The sequence below is a fragment of the Triturus cristatus genome, chromosome 4_1 (genome assembly GCF_964204655.1).
Source record: "Triturus cristatus chromosome 4_1, aTriCri1.1, whole genome shotgun sequence".
NCBI classification, from domain to species: domain Eukaryota; kingdom Metazoa; phylum Chordata; class Amphibia; order Caudata; family Salamandridae; genus Triturus; species Triturus cristatus.
The window spans coordinates 741,242,626-741,264,615 of record NC_140585.1 but is presented as its reverse complement, the minus strand read 5'-3'; the positions used below and the strand labels follow the sequence as shown (position 1 = coordinate 741,264,615).

The 21,990-nt window shown below is 41.8% G+C and overlaps 1 protein-coding gene across 1 annotated transcript in view; it reads right to left on the bottom strand.

Annotated features, from left to right (window-relative positions):
• The window catches only part of LOC146855445 (stabilin-2-like), a 1,201,024-nt gene that overhangs the window by 489,780 nt on the left and 689,254 nt on the right, over positions 1-21,990 (bottom strand). Inside the window, 1 exon segment of the mRNA XM_085653243.1 lies at positions 6,254-6,379. Coding sequence (XP_085509369.1) covers positions 6,254-6,379 — 126 coding nt within the window.

Sequence of the window (21,990 nt, the reverse complement as noted above, 5' to 3'; positions counted from 1 at the left end):
GCAATGCTTAATGCAACAATCAGGTAGTTCGGTCTGCACACTAATGCAATGCGTAATACAACAATCAGGCAGTTTGTTATGCAGAATTAATGCAATGCGTAATGCAACAATCAGGTAGTTCATTCTGCAAACTAATGCAATGTGTAATACAACAATCAGGCAGTTCGTTATGCAGAATTAATGCAATGCGTAATGCAACAATCAGGTAGTTCGTTCTGCAAACTAATGTAATGTGTAATACAACAATCAGGCAGTTTGTTATGCAGAATTAATGCAATGTGTAATGCAACAATCAGGTAGTTCGTTCTGCACACTAATGCAATGTGAACTACACTCTGGCACCAATCACGGTGCTTCAGGCGGTATCTCCGCCCCTCTGACTGACTTGCGGTCAGTTTCCGTTACCATATGCCACCAACACTGATATGGTGTAAACCACAGTGCAGCTCTCTGCTCCGGCCCCGGTACTACCACTCCTTGGCACGTATGGGCCGCGACATGAGCTGGGACAGAGGCTCGCGCTGTCAGAAGGGGAGAGGATAAGAGCGTCTCTCTGAGCCCGCACCCCGCCCTGGGCGCCGACACATGTTACCTGGGGGGTGCAACGTTGCTCTCCTCTCTGCCTCTTGTGACTTGGGCCTCCGATGCGGCTTGGTTAATTCTGGGCCGATGATGATAACAAAGATCCCAGGCAGCAACAGGGCACACGCAAACAGCGTCGCTGAGACTCCCTTGAGCCTTGGGTGTGCACGGTCCTAGGGCACTTCCTCCGCTGGTCTCAGGCTGCAAAAAGCACAAGCACACAGCGTCGCTGAGATACACTTGACTTCTGGTGCCCACGATCACTGGGCAATTCTTCCGCGGGTCTCAGGATGCAAAAAGCACACGCACACAACATTGCTGAGACTCACTTGAACTTCTGGTGTGCACGGTCACAGGGCAATCCTCGCGAAGGTCTCAGGCTGCACGAAGCACACGCACACAGCGTCACTGAGACTCACTTGAACTTCTGGTGTGCACGATCACAGGGCAATCCTCGCAAAGGTCTCAATCTGCATGAAGCACATGTACACAGCGCCGCTGTGACTCACTTGGACGCTAGGTGCACACGATCACAGGACAATCCTCACGAAGGCTCAGGCTACAAAAAGCACATTGCAGACAGCGTCCCTGAGACTCGATTGGACTCCAGGTGCCCACGATGACAGGGCACGGCTTACCAAGATCTCATGCTGCAAAAAGCACACGCACACAGTGTCGCTGAGATTCTTCTGGAAACTTTTGTGTTCCTGAGTTTCCACAACAGGGAGCCAGCTCACCTCAGGCCATTGGGGTTAAGTTACTTCAGGACCCAGCACAGCAAAGTCCTTTCAAGCAGGGGGACAGAGCACACAGCAAAGTCCCTATAGCCTCTTCCTTGGTTAAAACAACAAACTGCAGGCCAGCCCTAGAACACACAGTAAGGGTCAGTCCTTTCCTTCAATCTTTTTAGTTATTTATTCCTTGGCAAAGGTTCCTCTTGACCAGGAAGTAGCTTCAGTCTTGTTCAAACTTGATCAATCCATTTCTCTCAAGTTCAGGGGCTTCAGCTCTCATAGGTATACCCCTAAATGTCTTTGAAGTCTTTGTGTTCAGGGGGGCACTGACCCCTGTTCAAACCAGTTATGGATCCCTCCCTGCCAGTGACACCTTCTTCCTTTGATTAGTGGGGGTCTGGATTCTCAATCACTCAGCAGGAGATCGGACTATTGTTTTACGACAGCAACCCAGACCTCTTCAAGTCTAATGGCTACTCCTCCCCCCTCCACTCCAGATGCAGGTCAGCCTGTTGCTGTCTCACCTCCTCCCCTGGGTCAGGACATTCCCCAGATCCTATCACTTTCAAATCCAGCCAGTCAATCCACAACCAGGCAGAGACACACAGAAATGTTAAGAGCACAAAAACCCAGCCACTTCTAAAAGAGTGGCTTCTAAACACACAATTCAAAAACCACCTTCATAAAAAGATGTGTTATTACATTGTGAGTTCAGGCATACTAACCTTCACCTCTCCATCTTAAGCCTTTGGGAAGATAGGGTGGAAAACATTTTACACAGCCTCTCCATTCTGTCCTATAGGCAAGATGGCCTTTCAACAGTGAAAAACGAAATGGAGATTATTTCACTGTCAGGACATGGTACACACCTTAGTACATGTCCCACCTTTCACATGCACTGCACCCTGCCCATGGGATACCTTGGACCTCACGTAGGGGTGTCTGATGTGCATAGAAAGGAAAGGGTAAGGTCTGGCAAGTGAGTGCACTTCTCAGAACAACATGGCAGTTTACCAACCTGCGCGCAGGCACTGCAGTGGCTGGCCTGAGTTTCTCTCTTTAAGGTTACTTGTGTGGGTGGCACAATTAGTGCTGCAGGCCCACTAGTAGCATTTGCACTACTAGCCCTGGCACACATAGTGCACTTTACTAGTAAGGCAAACATACCAATCATGGACAACCAATTACCATTATACTTTACACAGGGAGCACTTACACTTTGACACTGATCAGCAGTGGCAAAGTGCCTAGAGCATCTAAGTTGGCAACACTATGTTAGACGAAAGGTCTAGGAGGAAAAGAAAAAGTTTAGAGAACTTTAGCCAAAAAGGGCCAAGTCCAACACAGTGGCATCAAAAGGTGACAGGTGCCGGTGTTTTGTGCACGATCACCTTTATATGGCAGCAGAGATATTGCGATAGTGCTACTCACTAAGTCCGTCACCTTGCATTGTTTTTAACTCGCTGTACTGTGCAGAACGCGCTAGACCGGGGGGCCCCCACTCGCAAAGCTCTCCTCAATTGAATTACCCAGCCTTTTCATACGGGCTCTTTGTAAGCAGACTACTCTATTTGGATCCAGCCTTAGCACTCCGTGAGTCACTTCAATGCCCCCTGCAGCGAAATGAATTAATTCTTGTACTTTCCCTGGCCTCTACCCTGCTCTAAATTCAGCTTGCTCACTTTTTTTATGTCCTGATGATGATCTCGTTTAACTGAGATTGAAACGCCGTCTACCCCCTAGAACACTCCTTACATTCTGTATAAAATTCTTGAGGAGTTCTTCTATATGTTGTCAACGGTATGTTTATGTTTTAAAGTCACCATCACTTTTTCAAGTCACGCTTCTTGTCACTTACTTATGTGAGCACCTGATTTTTTAAAAAAGTCTTTCTAAAAATAAATAACTTACGTTATTCTGATCTTCATGTCCCTTTACATATTACTTATTGCTCCTGAGATATTGATTATCAAGTACAACTGTGGCACCTTAACGGAGACTACCTACCTTGGACCTTGTTAACCATTTCAGATCCACTGTTTTCTAAAATATTCATCCACCCCAGGTTCACATGTCGGGGTCCTCTTGTTTGTTTACTACACAGTACTCCAAACAAGTCACCAAATATGAGAAAGTAATCCTTTTCCTATCTAAAAAATAAAAAGAATAAGCTTTCTCTCCCTTACGGAAAGATGCACAACAAAAGAAGCTTTCCCACAGAAAGCATATCGGCAAGAAAATCAGCTTAACCTAAAAATAAAAGGCACTAAAGTGAACATTTCCTAACAAAACCACCAAAAGAGAAAGCAAACAATTTTACCTGCTGCACGAAGTTTAATAGTTCATCAACCTACACAATTTTGTTTTGTTTTTTTAGAAAATGGAACCTAACTTTGCATTTTACAGCACACATTTCCATAGAAATTTGCTTAAAACCCAAAAGTATGAGACAGTTCAAATGCTTTGGGTAATACATATTAGATACCAACCTGTCCTTTTGTAAAATGCTTTAAGCATCTCTTCCACCTCTAGTGTCCTTCCAACTTAAAAGACAAATTCAATCGTGAAGGAATGTTTTCCTGATTCCGTGTTTTTATTGTTCTTCCCGAACAATAATATTGTAGCTAATATGTGTCTCGTCCTCTCAAGGTGTTCAAGCCTAGGTCTTTTCAAGGCTGTGCTCTCTACAAGTAAATTCAGTAGCATACACAAGGTACCTGTAGTCACAGAGAAGACAAAGTTATGGAATGTAGCTTCCGGTAAACCTTGATGTTTTCATCTACGCCTACCGAAAGCTATATTATTCTGTAAGAACAATAAAAACACGGAATCAGGAAGACATTCCTTCACAAATCAAGGGGCATATTATCAAGCACGGCATTAAAATTATCGCCGCTTTAGCGGCAGAAAACTGTCGCTATAGCGGCAATAATGGGCTTGATAATATGCCGCAGAGAATTCCAATAGAAGTCCATGTTCTGGTGTCAACATGGGCTATTTTGGGAATTCTCAAGGGCATATTATCAAGCCCATTATCTCCGCTTTAGCGGTAGTTTTCTGCCGCTAAAGCGGCGATAATTTTAACACCGTTTCTTGATAATATGACCCTATGGTCTTTTATTCATATACTTCATAACAATATTGTCTTAACCACTTTGGGAAGAACCGAATACGCATTTCTTGGAGGGCACACATCACTCCTTCACACTTATTTCAAATGAGAGGTGCAGCTGGCTCTACCCTCATATAAGGGACCCTAGATCTTCTACACCGAAAAGAAGTGCACAAAGACGGGCATTGATTGGAGGGTCTTGAGTGTGTTGGGACTTTAATGAATGCACCTATACACTAATTATGCCTTCAAATGCCAGATTTTTTATAAATTAGCTTCATTTTGTACCAAAGCATCAGCGCACCAGTGTATAAAAACACCCTGTCATCAGTTTTTCATTATTCGATCCTAGACTTCTTTTACTCGTATGTGCATCGATCTGTGCATGTACTGTTTTGTAGTTGTCTGTGTGTTTTATTCACATCCAGCAAAACATACCGCTGAGGTTGCCTCTAATGATTAATGCCGCAGGTACTCGTCCTTCTTATGCACTTTATAAGCTGAGTGAAACACCACTACACATAATGCACTAATGCCGAAGGTACTCGTCCTGCTTATGTACTTTATAAGGTGAGTGAAGCCCCCCTACACATAATGCACTAATGCCGAAGGTACTGCTCCTTCATATGCACTTTATAAGGTGCGTGAAGCCCCACTACACATAATGCACAAATGCCGAAGGTACTCGTCCTTCTTATGCACTTTATAAGGTGAGCGAAGCCCCGCTATATTTAATGCACTAATGCCGAAGGTACTCGTCCTGCTTATGCACTTTATAAAGTGAGTGAAGTCCCACTACACATAATGCACTAATGCCGAAGGTACTCCTCCTTCATATGCACTTTATAAGGTGAGTGAAGCCCACTACATATAATGCACTAATGTCGAAGGTTCTCGTTCTGCTTATGCACTTTATAAGGTGAGTGAAGCCCCACTACACATAATGCACTAATGCTGAAGGTACTCGTCCTTCACATGCACTTTATAAGGTGAGTGAAGCCCCACTACACATAATGCACTAATGCCGAAGGTACTCGTCCTTCTTATGCACTTTATAAGGTGAATGAAGCCCCACTACATATAATGCACTAATACCGAAGGTACTCATCCAGCTTATGCACTTTATAAGGTGAGTGAAGCCCACTACATATAATGCACTAATGCCAAAGGTACTCGTCCTGCTCATGCACTTTATAAGGTGAGTGAAGCCCCACTACACATAATGCACCCGCCCTAAGTGGTCCCATGCCAGGTGTGAGGAGATTAATTAATCATGTTTATGCTGTGTGAATGGAGGGCTAAACGTCCCAACACACTGAACATGCTAACAGGTTCTTCCATCTCCTAAACAAAAAAAGTCTCATATCATCGCATTGTGTTATCCTTTAGGGGCAAACTTCGGAAAATACATTTATAATGATTTGAAAAGCAATTTATGTTTCACCTAACAATTTCGGTACATTATGGCTTTCAGGCTTGTTCTTTGCAATACTTCGTTTTTTCTTGGTTTCTATAGTCTGAATAGAGATTGTGGTTGGATACTAAATAATTTGCCACCGAGTTTCTTATTGTACAGTGAGGTGCTGTCCCTAAGTACCTCCAGCGGCGACACGTTAGTTCTACGATCAGATAAGGATAAGAAAAAAAACAAAAACACAAACATGAAACAGAGTAACAGCCATAGGAGTAGCATAGCTAAAGCATCTTTCTTCAAAAAGATTTGATAGCCTGTAAAAGTGACGTTTTTGGCTCTTGTTACACACGGTATGGTTTGGACGTGACGGTGGTTGCAAGGTGTTTGCACACATTTACGACAGACTCTTACCTAGGCACACAACTCCATCCCCTTCGTAGGCTGGGTTGCAGACACACACTCGGTTGCCAGGGGTGGTTCTCGTACATGCTGCGTAGGCTGAGCAGCCTCCGTTATTAGCTTCACAGGCATCTATCGCTGCAATAAAAAAACAATGCACAAGTTGAATGCAGCTCAAAATGCAAACTGAGATGCATCTAATGACCTCGGCCACAGGCAGCAGTACATTGCGTGGTACACCATTAAACACATACACAGAGCTTAGCGCAAAGGTAAACCTGTGGTGCCCAGAGGGAACAACCATTGGTGACTTAAGTGTGGGGCTCCACCAATACCTCTAATGAGGACCATCAAGCCTTGGGAATAACTGGAGCTTTACCTACTGGTGCCACTGAGGTGGCAAGTCAGCTGACGTCTAGTGCTCTCAGTGTCACTGGAAGAATTGCCAGAGTGGGGTGCTGGCCCTTAATGTTTTGAAAAGGCTAACTACTACTTAAAAAGCTCCTCCACACATTCAACGGCAGATTTGGGGTGTGGAGCAAAGTCTAGGGGTGGATTCTTTGCTGCCTTTTCTACAATATGTGGCTACGTATGATCTGGTAAGGTATTGTAATTTGTAGAGGGTACATTTAGCATCAAAATAGATTGTATATGCAAATAAATACCAGAGAAACACCTACATGATAGGAAATGTGTTTGACTGGTGGAGAGCGAGGACTTCATCACTTTCAAAACTTAGGGTGGTCTGTGGGGCACGTAGCGTCTCTGCATGAATAAACACTCTGCTGTAAGCCTTGAACCTCCTAGTGAACATGCTTCATCTCAGCCTCCAGGAGTGACTGGCCCACCAAGCATGTGAAATGAGTCAGGTGGTGCCATTCAGAGATCTACAACCCAATACTAGAATGAAGGCAAGTATGTGTTTTATCATTTCTAGAACCTAATTGTGTGTAGAGTTTGGGAAGTACTAGACCTCCGCCACCCTACATAGGTGAAAGATATCAGGCCATCAAACCATTACATTGAAAGAAAAAAAAGAGCTGAGCATTAGCAAGCAGTTGATAGTTTACTAATGGTGAGGTAGTACAGAGGGACAAAGTGTCTGCTTTGCAGACTGCACAATATCTCAACAAGACGGAAAGACCAATATTTTACTGCGGCAAATCTTGTAACATACAATGCACTAAAGCAACATGGAATGTTCAACATCACAAAGCTGAAACACAATACAGCTCATTTAGAGCAAAGCACTAAATCAGGAGGGGAAGCCAGATTGTGGAAATAACATGTCGACTGAGCAAACTTGACAATTGAGCAGTAAAATGATGCCTGACATGTGGTGCGGCCACAGGTACAGCAAGGTACAGCACGGTACAGCATGCTTTTCTACATGATCTCCAGATTTACCACTGGGGCTTGCAGATGATATTGAAGGTGATTTATAAAGCTCTAATGCCATTCCATCTTACCACTAATGTGGTAATCGTATAATATAAGCTGTTTTACCACTACATTGATAATGGTGCAAATAATAATGTGTGGGATATCAGATCTCCATACGCATTGTGCAGCACTTTATGAAAGGGCAATATGTGCTATGCATATAAGCGAATTTATAAGATATCAGGGTGTTTTTAACTTTACATAGATCAAGAAATATAAACTTAATGAGCCCTATTAACAAAAAGTTTGCTGAGAGTAGGTTTGACTCCTGGTTTTCTCCTGAAATTCAGAAAAAAGCCAGGAACGAATCATGCCCAAACAGTCTTAGTTTGGTTTGGCCCACATACATCTTACTTCCTATCACGATTTAATGTAGATGGCCTAATTATACATCAGGACCTGTAGGTTTAATTCCTTGCAAGGGTGAACTTTTACGAATTCACGGAGGTGTAATGAGTACTCCTTGAAATCTACAATAGTCTCAGTTTACCAGGAGTGCTTCTGGAAAAGTTTTGTGACTACTGAATGCTCAAGCAACCCCATATGGGTTATGGCACTTAGAGTACCCTTGTCCATACAAAAATGCCTTTTCAGCAATTTTGTCAATTTTTTCCTCCATAGGGATTTTTTTTTTTCCTAGTGGAGAAGCCCATTCGCCAACACAAAGAGAATATTTAATTGTCATCTGTTTCTGTATCAGCCTGGACACAGATTTACTCCAGCACTTGACAAAAGTAAATTTCCAACTTTTTCTAGCGTTGGACCAGGTCATGAAGATGTTTCTAAATACCCACAATGTAGTGAGAATATGGGTGTGCCCCCAAACCTTCAGGACATCACACCCTGGAACACCCATGCCCCTACCCTAAGAGAAGATTTACTCGTGTGTAATTCTATATCACACGAAGGTAATGTTATAGATTTATCAATGGAAATTCACGTTCTTTAAATGTCAAAAGTGATTTTGCACTTATAAGTCTATATCAATCTGTGTGTTGATGTGTAAGTTCAATGTACATCTGCACATATGAGATTGCAACGCAATGTACCCCGTGAGTAGCTCACCTTCTTCTGTGAGCTTTGGAAACAGTTGCAAAGTTTAAATTGCATGCGCTCACTTGCGACACAATTGTATTCAGTAAAGGATTTTCAGCCCGCCCTTGCTTACCATTTGTTGGTTCCAGCTTCAATTTTCTTTGCTGCCTCCATACTGGCCAGTGCAGCCTAAACGTCAGTTCCGTTGGCCTTGGTGGAGCAGGGACCAAGCACAGATTAGTCAAACTTAATTGGTGCCCACCGAAGAGCAAAAAACTGCTGCTGGCCATTGTGCTCAAAACAAGAGGGAGACCCAATGAATTTACTAGGAGCTTAAGTGACTGTACATTGTAGTCTCTGGTGGGTCCAAGCCCAGGTGAGGTCTCCGTCATGCAACTTATGAACCACAACGATCAGCTTTATTGGTCCTTAACCTGCATGACAAAGAGATCACCAAGTATGATGCCTGAACCCGACCCTTTAGACAGACGGTGGAACTGAAGTTAATGGTACAAAAAAGCAACTACTCGAACGAGAAATGTCTAATCCTGCAGCTCATAAGAGCCGCCTTTTATATTTGACTGAAATACCACTTTTCTGCCTGGTTCAGTGCCATGAATGGGAGGGGGTGTGGCGTACTGGTCAAAGTTATCATTTTTTAAGGTGTGGGAACCAGGTTTGAGTCTTGGTGTTGGCTCAACATCATGGATTCTGCTCAAATCACCTCATCTACCCGTGCCTAAAACATTTACAAAGATTGATTAGCATTTGTTTATTGATCTCTGCTGCTCATCTACTGCTTGCGCTGGAATTTGGGTACTATTTCTGAGCTATGAAGCGGTCAACGTTGACTAATTTATTTAACTTCTCCCCATACCCCTCCCTCTTTCTTCTCCGCTCCCTCACGTCCCTGTTTCTTCTTACGACTCCCATCCCCAATCTCTTTATTAGGTCGAGCCTGAACCAGTCCGCAAGCGCTGCTCTGGTGATCTGTGGTAGGTACTGTAGGGTGTGAAGTCTCGCCCACATTTTTCATTGGCTTGTGTCTTAGCCGTTCGCAAATATTGGCCTCTGATTACTTAATAGGCTTTTTAGTCCCTCCTTAGTACGGCCATGCCGTCATTTGTATCCTCCCACGGCTACTGGCCCCTTTACTTGATTGTTACACAGTTCTATGTTTTTTGTTTCCTGTTGCGCTTTACTTTGTTTCCGCTGTCTGTGGCCAAGGCGCTCACCGCGCTCAAGGCCCACAAGGACCTGGGCGGTAAGACGGCCATGCTGCCACGGATGCAGAGCCCGCCCGAGGCCCTGCGGCCTCTGCCGCCCATCTCCTGCCTGCAGCAGTGCACCGAGAACTGCAGGATCTGGGGCATCCCGGAGGATGGCGGCCTGTGAGGCGTCCAGTGGCGGGTGCTGCTGAAAGGGGTGCCGCTGACTCTGCCCCTGTCCTGCTGGAGCCCGCACCCCGAGGATGTGTGTGGGGCCTCTGGGCCACTGCTGCAAGGCTAAGGGAGTGTTGTTCGGCGTCCCGGAGCAGATGCAGTGCCCTGGTTTAGAGCCTACGAAACTTGTACAACATCACAGAGGGGGGATTGAATTCCTTACCGCATGTGGTGTATAGTGTCTGCTCACACCAAAAAGAGGGATCGTGGCACAGTAAACCACAGGGAGAGGTAAAGGGCATGTGAAATGAGTGGGAAGAAACACTATTCACAGGTCTGGTGCGCGATCGTGTGTGTGTGATTGTGTATGTGTGTGCATATGTGCGCTTGTGTGTGTGTCCTTTTACCTATCAGTGAGCTAGTGATTTACCCGAATTGGGAGTTGTTCTCTACTTCATCTTCTTGCCTTCGCCCTCAGCCACCCCTTTTTCCTGCTCATTGCTCAAGAGTTACACAATGGATGTTTTGCACGTTAACTTCTGTCAGTAGATGAGATCTGCTGGAAGTTTACTCTTTCTTTCTATGATCGGGTTTATACCTGAACATTTTAAACGTGTCCGAGGCTGTGGTGTCCTGACCACTGGGAGTAGCAGCCAAGCCTTCCCCCGGTTAGAACCATGTTTGGGGTTTTTCACAAAACTACAAAAATTGCTGTTTCCTGGCAAGCAATATCGAGGCTGACAGCTTTGCATTCCATTTTTATTTCCATTATTTTTTCTGTTTGCTATACTTTCACTCCTGGCGTTTGCTTTTCTCCCCTGTCCGATGATTTGGCTACCCCACTTTGGGGCTGACTGGCATTAAAGATGTCCTTGTCACTGAAGCCTAAATAAAGTTAAACCTATGTGTTCTATCTTCTTCAAAGAAGAGTACCAATTAATTAACTGCTTGTAGGGACCGTTATTTACAGAGCTCGGAAATGGCAAAATGTTGCCAAAATCATTTAAAAAAATAAATAATAATACGTTATTATGAATGTCTAACAAATCCACTTTTTTTTTTTTTTTTTCCAGCAAGTGCTGGGGTCTTGACTTGTGACATTTCATGATGCTTTAATTTCGCCTTATTGTAAGATTGAACTGCTGTTTTGCTTATGTCCGTGTCAACCTGCATATGTTCATATATTGGGAAGAGATTGTAGCCTAACAGCTGCAGCGGTCGACCCCGAACTTGCGGAACCGGGTTCGAGTCTCAGGCAATGACGCTCAACACCCTATGATTCTGGGCAAATCACTTAATCTCCCTGTGCCTGTCTGTAACGAAACTGGGGCTAATTTAAATCGCTCTGATACCCGTACCTTCAGGTCAAGTTCGCGATACATATAACCCCCACCCCCCCTTATAAACTGCCAGAAACCATTAGTAGGTTTTATTCCATGTGCTAATATGTTACTTTATTTTACATTATCTAGCACCTATGTTGGTGTGTACTTTGCTATTTTCATAGTCTGCCAACAATTATAGTTTCCAGCTTAAACATAACTAAAGGCCCAGAAATGAATGGCAGCCTGAAATGTCTTTGATAATAATGAGTTTTGGAAAGAACAGCATTGAACTGGGGTGTGCTTGTCAGTTTTCTTGAGTTCCTGCTTTTGGCCGTGCTCTTTGATCCACAATAGATATATATAGATATATATTTATTTATTTGATCAATGACATGTTGATACACAACATAAAATCACAAAACACATAATATTTCATACAAATGTTAAAAAGCCAGTAGTTTAAAATAACATTGACTTCAAAGACCTATATAACTTTTAAAACAAGAATGTAATTTATAATTTTCCCCGTAAAATCAAATGTGTTAATTAAAAGAACACCCGTGTTAAAACAGACTAGCCCCATCATTACCCCACTGTCCCACCGAATGACCTTGCGAATGACTTGCCCTGCTTATTCAATAAATCTACTTCACGACATTATTTTACCACTTTAGGCCTCTGCACACAATGTTTAATATGAATATATCCAGATAGGGTTGCTGCTTCATCTGCACAATTAGGGCAGTTTGTGACCCTTTAGAAAAGAGACCTGAAAATGCATAAATATGGTCAGAGATCTGTGAGGTGCCCTAGTATCCCGTTCCTGGACGTTCTTTCAAGCTGCCTCTTGAGTCCTTACTGATCTTTTGTGTCACTGCCTTGTCTTGGATTTGGAGATCGCTCTAAACTCCTCTGTACCCGTTTATTTGTTATTTTTTTGGTGCCGTCCCTACAATCTGTGACAATGGCTTCTACCTGTAATATAATGTCTGTGATGTGTTTTCATCTACTGTACAGTCACCTCTCAATCACGCTTGCACTCCTGGGCATGGATAGCGTTACAAAGCATATACACACACATTATATAATAGTATTAGCCTCACCTTGTCCTATATGTGCCTGCTCTGAAAGACTTCAGTTTTTACTAAAATTATTTGAATTTGTGTTGCAAAAAAGGGCAATGGTACTCTTTAAATTGATTGCAAGAAACCAACGGCATCCATCAGTGCTTCTGGAAGAGGATCTAAAAGCTACTGCATAGGATTTGGAGTTAAGATAGCTTTTGGACAATGGAACTATTCATGGAAAACACTTAAACACAAAAACATTTAAATAACTTTTCTATTAAATGGTTTGCTTCATTATTGGACTCTGCACAAACAAACACACAGAATGCCATGGCAAATGGTGATTGAGAAATGAAGCAACAGTGAGATACACCACTTGAAGAGCAGGCAGGCCACTTGTAAGACACTCTGAAAGCTATGAAATCTGTACGTTTTGTCCCTTTGTCTATAAATTGTCTGGCCTGGGGATGGGTATCTCTGCACACAGATTTGTACCTGGCGTTTGGAATTCCTGCTACTTTTTGAGCTTGCAACATCTTAGATGGGCTATCAGTAATATGGTCTTCCCCCAGCTCTTATATGTTATGTTATGGATATTTGTATAGCGCATTGCTACCCGAAGGCGTCCTAGTGCTAGCAGAGAGAAGAGGAGGTCATTGCAGCTTACTTGATGTGGGGTTTTGAAAAAAAACAAGTTTTCAGAAGTTTATGGAACGGAAGGAGATTTGGTTCTGAGCATAAGTGGATGGGAAGAGTGTTCCTAAGGTTAGCAGAGGTATAAGAAAAGGATTGACCACTTCTCGTCCTGTTGATTTTAGGGACACGGCTAGGTAGAGACTGGATGATCGAAGGTGTCTATTTGGGCGGTAAGGGGAGATGATAGCTTGAAGGACGGAGGGGGCCTTTCTTCCAGAAAGATTTGTGGGCAATGCATAAGGACTTGAATTTTATTCTATCTGCCACCAGGAACCAGTTATAGACTTCAGAGAATCTATAGTTATGTTATGTTAATGCTCCTTCAGTAAAGCACATCATCACCATCAGTTTCACGGCGCTCTTAACTGGAAGGGGGAGACTTACCAGGTCACTAAAGCCTGGGCTGAGATTTAATCCATAAAAGGCTGCCTAAAGAGCCTGGCTTTCAAGTGCTTTCTGAATTGAATGTGGTTACTTCCCGAAGGCAAGTGTAGGGGAAAGGAATTCCAGAGTGTGGGGGCCATCACCAAAAAACTGTGTCCTCCTATTCTTGCCCTTCTGTATTTCGGAGTTAGTAGAAGATTTAGGCCATTTCAAAAGGAAGGCACAGCTCAAAGTAACAGCACCTACCACCTATTTGATCAGCAAATTGGACATTTGCAACTCTAGTCTACAGCCTCTTATTGTACCATAATTTGATCTCAAAACACGTTGGGTCCAGTTTAACCATCTTGTTAAATAAGTGCATTAATTTAAGATACCGGTCTTGATTTAGTAGTTCTCAAGACGAAGAATTTATGGGGATACAAATTGAGATTCTAGCCATTTATGTTACTGTAGTGCTTTGCCCATGCTTTTACTCTTGTGAATGTTCCCCTTGTACACTAGGAAGTTCTTATCAATGGAACCGGAACTGTGAGTAAAAAAATGGCATAATTCACAACTAAACATTGATGGGTAATGATTCGCAGTGTGAAGTACATCAAGATTTTCTTTTTGCAGTGGATGTTTTTGCCACTACAAGAATAGCCACTATGTCACTTAACTATTCCACATGCTATACAGAGTGGTTCATCTGAACTGTAGCATTATCCGTGCTGTTCTGCTCGAAGAGATCCAGTGAATGCAAAGCTTTTTGTGTATATAATTGTTCCCAATTGGTAGCAGTCTTCTTGACTGTTGATGGTATGTTCTGCATCGTTTTGGAAACGTAATTCAAGAGAAGCACCTCGGAGAAGTCGACAGACTCTGATTAATACATAAAAGATTTTGGCACATGTTCCTTGTACTAAGTGGAGGGTTGATGTATCCCCTTGAGTGTGTAATGGACTACCTCTTCCTTTTTATGGATTGCTTTTTTTGAATTACGTTTCCTGTTTATTTTCAGCATCCATATGTAAATACAACGGGTAGGAAGGATTGGGTATTTGCACATGTATGTATTTATGTATATATTTTTTGTGTGTTTTGTGGTATAGAACAGAAAAATAGACTCTTTGATAACTATTTTTGGAGTCAGTATTGAATTAGTATAAAAGAAAGAAATTGTTGAGATTGAGGAGTCAGTGATAGGGACTAATTTGTTTTTTCCCCATAGAATTATATCTGTATTTGTTCCTCTGCATCACTGTTCGTTTTCAGAGTTTATTCCTTGCCCGGATGCCGTAGGAATACCAGGGCAAACCTCCATTTTTTACAAGAGGAAATCTGCACCCAGACATGCTTGGAATCTTGCAAGTGCAGATTTTTTAGTTTGTTCCCCACGAATCAAGCCGAGAGTGTCTGCTAGTTTAAGAATATTGTAATTGTGGGGGGTATGGCTTGGAGCCCGTCAGGCATGGCGGCGATCCGCTGAGGCTCCCAAACCGAGGCGGACGAAACGCGCATAAAATGACTCGCGCCCAAAGCTTTTTGTAGCGGAATCAACGTTGGAATGCTGTCTCCCTTCATGGCGCCCTCCCAGACACTTGTGCGGTAACCTAATCTGTTCTTTCCTCAATTTAATCGTGTCTGGAGGGTAGCGCTGACGGCCGCCATTTTGTTTTTACCGCGACGCGAGTGCTTTTACGCCTCTCAGAAGCAGCAACTTTTTTCTGCATCACTTCTCTTCTTCGCTTCCCTCCTGCTCAAGAAACACAGCCATCTCCATCAGCAGCAATCTGTTAATATGGGGTGACCCAGTTTCCTCTTATTTTCTTTTTATCATTGCCATTGAGGTAATGTTGAGGTATTGTGGTTTCTGCCGCCATTTTGTCTTCAGCTTACGGAGGATTGTTTTTCTTCTCAACATCACCAAGAGGCATGCTAATTTTATTTCAACAGCACTAGGAAGTCCTGCAAATATTTATGTTTGGCGCTTACTGTTTCTGCATTTTTAATTAAGGGCTTATGTAACATGCTCTACCCTTTTTTGTGAAGAGGCATACATTGGCTACATCTTCTCCAAAATTCCCAACAACTCTTGAATTGTTTCTTTTCTTCTTTTTTCTTCTTCTCAACATTCTTTTTGAAGCAGCTGTTTTATTCAGTTACACAGTTTATTCTTTGGTCCTCCTAGCTGGTTCTCTTACACATCAATATCATTTATGCCTTCAGGACTTTAGCTGTTGCAGGTTGATGGGCAGAACGAAAGGTAATTTTTCTGTGCGCCCGAAACCAAAGCGTATTTTTATTAAGAACTCAAAGGTTTTTTCTGAGTTGTCTCGTTTGGAAAGTTTGGTTGATCGCCATACAGATTATTGTACCACTGCTATGGAGCCAGCACAGTTACCTACAGGAAAGTCCAATGTTAAGCGCCTGAAAAAAGACCCCCCTTCACCGCCTAAATCGGCTCCCCCAGTCTCGATGGAGCTTTTCCTCCAGGAAATAAGAGCCCTAAGACCCTTTGTAGAAGAAACAAACGCTAAATTGCAGTTCCTCTCAGATAATTGGACGCAGCTGGATACCAGACTTACGACAGTGGAGCAGAATGTTTTATCTTTTCAGGATACTACCAAATGCGTTACCTCCTTAAATTCTCAAGTTTCAACGCTACAAAAACAAGTTGAGGACCTTGAAATTCGGAATAGGAGGAATAACCTACGTATTTTTAATCTAGCAGAGGGAATTGAAGGTACGGATCCCATCGCTTTCTTCAAATCCTTTCTCCCCAAGATTCTTCATCTACCAGAAGGCTCTTCATTGAATATACAGCGTGCTCACAGGCTGGGTCGTATCTCCACTAACTCCACATCTTCAAAGAGACCGAGAGGCATCATCTTGTATTTCTTGGAGTGTACTGATCTACTAAAAGTTTTGACAGCTGCTCGGACTCTTAAAAAAATGTCTTGGTCTGGTGCCACTCTATTTTTTGTGCAAGATTACTCAAGAGCTACTGCTTCAAGGCGTAAAGCCTTTCTCGACATGAGACCAGCCCTTCGTTCTATGGGTGTCAGATATGGACTTTTTCATCCATGCCTTTTCAAAGTCACCTATAACAATAAAACTATTTCCTATGAGGATCCAGTGCGCTTGCAAAGCTTCATCAATGCGAACAAGACGGATCTTATGGATTCTTCTAGACCATCCTCTTCACATGTTACCTGATTGACCTATAACTCTAATTCAAGTTGTTATTTTCTCACTGATTGCAGGATTTTTGCTGTTATGTATTCTTACTGGTTATGCATTCTAGTTTTGCCTTGAGGATGTTACTTGATGCTACACAATTTCATCTTTTTCATGTTTTGTCTTATCATATAATTTATTCCTCACATCTTCTCTCTCATTTACTTCCACAGTTGCGTTTATTTTTGGCGTGTTTCCTCTTCGGTTTGGTCCGGTTCTCATTGGTTGTCTCGTCTGCTTCATGTGGTTACACCTACCCCTACCTTCTTCTTCCCTTAGAGTAGGTATGTTGTTCGTTTTGTCTTTAGTTTTTGTTTTACCTTGCAGCTTCTCTTTTTATTTAAAGCTTTGGTTGTCTGTTTTTTCTTAATTCTTGCTGTTCCTCTTCTCTTAACAATTCTTTTTTATTTGCATATTTCTGATTTTCTTTTCATCAACACTTTCTTACTATATAATTGTCAACTTTGTTTATTTTTTTTTAATGTTTTGCATCGACCCTGTTTCTGGTCTCCATTACGTACACCTTTTATTATTTTGTGGCTTGAGTCCTATCTCTCTCATTACCGTTCTGTATTTTATTCATGCATTATCATATTTGTTTGTTTTGCATTGGACTTTCAAAATGATGCCATGTGTCATTACGTAGCTCCATTTTTATGTCAATAAAATTAATTTCTTGGAACGTTAAGGGGTTAAACTCTCCAATTAAGAGTCAAAGGGTTATATCTCATCTTATATATATAAAAATTGAGGAGAGAGGGGCCCCGTACCACAAAAGGGGTGGAGCGCCAACAGACACAAGTCAAAACAAAGATTCCCCTTTTGGCACCAGCATGGGGGCTACCTGTGCGCCTAGTCTGGCTTGCCTCTATGTTGGTGAATTCGAGAAGAAACACATCTTCAACGACCTAGCCCCCTTTTCTGAGAATGTGGTGGGCTGGTATCGTTATATAGATGATATCTTTTTCATCTGGGACGGTTCAACCCAAGCTCTTGAAGAATTTCTTATTTGGCTTAATCTTGGAGATCCCAACCTTAAATTTACATCGCATTGGAGTAGGGATAAGATTGAGTTTCTTGACATTGTTATTAAAGATGTTGAGGGTTGTCTGGCAGTAGAACTCTTCACCAAACCAACTGCTAAGAATACCCTACTTCATTATTCTAGCTTTCACCCTAAATCACAACGAGATAATATACCTTTTAGTCAGTTTCTCCGCTTGCGGAGAAATTGTTCTGATTTGGGTGATTTCTATAAACATGCAGATACAATGAGAAAGAAATTCCTAGAAAGAGGATATCCTAGGAAACTTATAACGCATTCACTTAAGCGAGCAAGATTCTATAACAGGGAGGCTATGCTGACAAAGACGAAGAAGGATGAAGATGAGTTTGAAAAGCTTGTGTTCGTGAGTCAGTTCTCGCACATAAGTAATCGAATCAAAAACGTAATCAACAGCAACTGGCATATTATTAATAATGATGAGGACAAAAAGCTAGATAAACCTATTTTCGCATTCAAAAGAAATAGGAATCTGAGAAATGAGCTTGTCCATACATACAGAGAGAAACAAGGCAATGCTCAATGTACGCTAGATGGAACTCGTGCTCTCGGAAATGTGAGGTGTGGGTCTTGCAACGTTTGCCCACTATCCATGGTATCTAATAGTCTTGAATACAATGGCCGCAAGGTCTTCTCGAAATCTCTGAATAATTGTAGAAGTAAGAATATTGTGTACTTTCTCAGGTGTCCTTGTGGGAAGGGATACGTTGGTGAAACAGGGAGAGAGTTACGCATTAGACTACAGGAACATCGTTCAGCGATACGTACGGGTAAATTAAATGCCCCCCTAGTTGCCCATTACATCGAAGCAGGCCATAGTGATTCTGATATCCAGTGGTTCATTTTAGAGAAAATCTGGATGGGCCGTTGCGGAGGTAACATGGAACAAAAAAGAAAGGCAAGAGAACAGTGGTATATTTCCCTGTTCAATACAGTACGCAACGGCTTGAATTCGAGGGAGGAATGGGAACGTCTTCTCAATTAAGGAACCCGTGGTCACGGTAATACGAGGTAATATGAGCGACTTACATTACTGCCTTTGGTAACACTATTATCTATTTAGCAGTAGTGATTGTAATAATCAACCAGAGAATATTATGTCTTGCAACAAGTGGGGCTAGTTGGTATTGTCCTTGAGCTTGATATCAGATTTGATCCATACGACGTCATGCTGAATCTTGTAGGTATTGTCCTAATCTTGTCAATCTTTGAATTGACACTTTATTGTGTTGTTCCCACCCCTGCATGCCATTGTGTTTCTTGCATTGGACATGCTTTACTTGGTGCATGGAGAATTCTTGGCATTGACGTTTTTAACAATTGTCAAGGTGTCTAAAACGTGCGGAGAATCATTTTATTTTAAAACCGAAGAGGAGTACATCGCTGTACTACTTTCACTACCTTAGCCATTTCGTATTTATCCTCTTTAAATAAATGGACGAGCATCCTGCAAATAACTAAAAGTATTTTGAAGATGGCCACCATGTTGGCTGTCCTTAAGCGTAATCTGCGGGTGCGTTATTGGTGCCCGGTAACTCATTGTGTTAGGGGTATCCATCATGGCCGCCACTCTTAGAGCGTGTTGAGCCGCTCTATTTTAGAGTTGTCTTAAACGAACTCGTGTTTATAATCGAGATAACCTTCTATTATACGTAATGTAGCCCTGCTGACGGGACTCGGAGTACCATTTCTTTATTTACTGTTACAATTGGACAGGTTTCTTTTCATCAATATAAAAGCCAGTCAAAGATGGCCGCTACGTTGGTTATCTTTATTCGGTTTCAGACGGTGTGACATATGGGCGCTGAATTGGTAATTTAGGGGCATCCATCATGGCCGGCTCTTTCCGTGCGTGTTGAATCGGAATAGACCACAGGTGACTGCAATTAACTAATTTCTTTGAGTATAAATAACGAGCCATTTTGCTCTACGTTGTCGTGCTGGTGGGACCCGATTGAATTATTTCCTGACGCGTTCGCGCCTTTACACGGTAAGATAAACGAGGATCGCTTCTGCGTGTACTATTTAGTGAAAATGGATACCTGAAACCGGGGTGCAGGGTTCCTTTGGGTGTACTGTGTAGACAGTGCGCAAGACACAGCCCATATCTTAGGATATAGTTCTAGCTTTGCTAATATGACATTAGAATATTAATCCCTTTTGGGTGGCCTTTTCACATCGGATTGGCTCTACAACTAGCTGGTCATAGTGTTTGTAGACTATATGAATGGAATGAAGAGTTCTAGATTATCTCCATAATTCGATTCACTGTCAGATATGCCACTCTTAGGGCTGTTAGGCTCGATGATTAGAGGTAGAGAAATAGCTTAAACATACATAAAACATGTTCTTTGTTCTTAGGACATTGGAGTGCATCCACCGTGTACTTATCGATGAGGAGAAAAAATAGATACTCCCATTGTTTATGACATAATTGAAATCACCCCTGAGGTTTTCGACCCATCTATGCATCTAAGGTAAAGTTGATTTCTATTAACTAGTGAGTCAGAATCCCGGAGATCTAACAATTAAGAATGTACTTCAGAAAAGAGGACTAAGATGGAAAAAATATTTTTCTGTCTTTTGCTTTAGACATTATTCCATCATATGCACGCATTTAAGCCATATGAACAAGGCGAAAGAAGGCTAAAGTAGACTGTATCAGGTAAAAAAATTTATGGTGCTGCTATTATAGCCAGATTAAATAATACACTTTTGTGCTTGGCTAATTTAACGCCTGAAATTATTGTTTTTCTTAGTTTTTGGCCTGTTGTAGCTATCTGAATGAGGAACAAGGAGGAGGTTAGGAGCCCCTCAGTAGCCGATGTCCTCTCAATTGGTGCATATAAGGTACTCTAATATGGGACTTTATTTTAACCTCTATCTGTCTTTACTTTAATTGTGCTGTATGTACGTAGTATCGTATGGATGATCACCAGGAGAACAACACCTTTCTAGTTTGGCCTATTTTATCTCTATTTTTCATTTTATCAATTCTGTTACTTGACATACAGTGTAGGTTCCCAACTTAATGTATGTGCTTTAAGGGTTGATTGGCCCATTTCCATATTATTTAGAAAGAGCTATTCATAACAGAGTTTGGGTTTTTAAATAAATGTTTGCTGTTTGAGTGATGATGATAAGAACTGTTTTAATGTGTACATTTTATGATTGTATCTAGATTGTTTTCTGACGACATGGGAGAATATTATTACTTGTCCTGAAGAAGGTGGTCTGCTATCTTCAAATTTCCACCGAAACGCGTCGACGCATTTGTAGGAGGGAGAGTATAGATTGTTGTGACTCTTAGTTTCCAAATTACGCAAATGTTGATATTATCAACTAGGAAATGAAAAGATCATGATCATATGTCTCCTGTCTCCTGATGATGAGAGATTATAATACGCTCCTTACTGAGTCTCCCTTTATTTTATTTTATTTTACATTAATGGATACATAGTGTGTAGTGTGTTCTATGTATAGGTAGGATACTGTGCATTGTGTTTTTTCCCAAAATTTTTATATTGTCTTTTTGTGTATTTTTAAAACATTTGAAATTTTTTTTATATACAGGCTGCTATCGAGATGATTTTTGGGTGTCTTGTCCTGGTGATCAAGTGTATGAAGGTGTGATTATGTTTTAAAAAATCTGCTTTTCCAAAAGGGGAATCTTTGTTTTGACTTATATCTCATCTTGCCAAACTAAACTCTGATATTGCTTTCCTTCAAGAAACCCATCTTAAGGAAGATGAATCCTTGAAATTAAAAAAAGGTTGGGTTGGGGAAGTTTTCTTTTCTCAAGGAGATGGTAAACGAAATGGAATTGCGATTTTATGTCGTAAGTCAATTCCAGTTACATTTATATCACAGAATTCAAATACGGAGGGCAGATGGTTAATTGTCAAATTGTTATTGAAGGGTTTTCTAGTTTCTTTTCTCAATGTCTATGCCCCTAATGGAGGAGAAACGTCCTTTTGGCCTGCTTTAGCTAAGCAGATTTCTCATTGCATTGAGGATAATTTTATTTTAGCAGGTGACTGTAATCAAGTGCTTGACCCTTTTTAGACAGAAATTCCAAAGTGTCTCATGTTCCCAATAGATCCCATAAATCCTTTGTTCACACTATTACTCA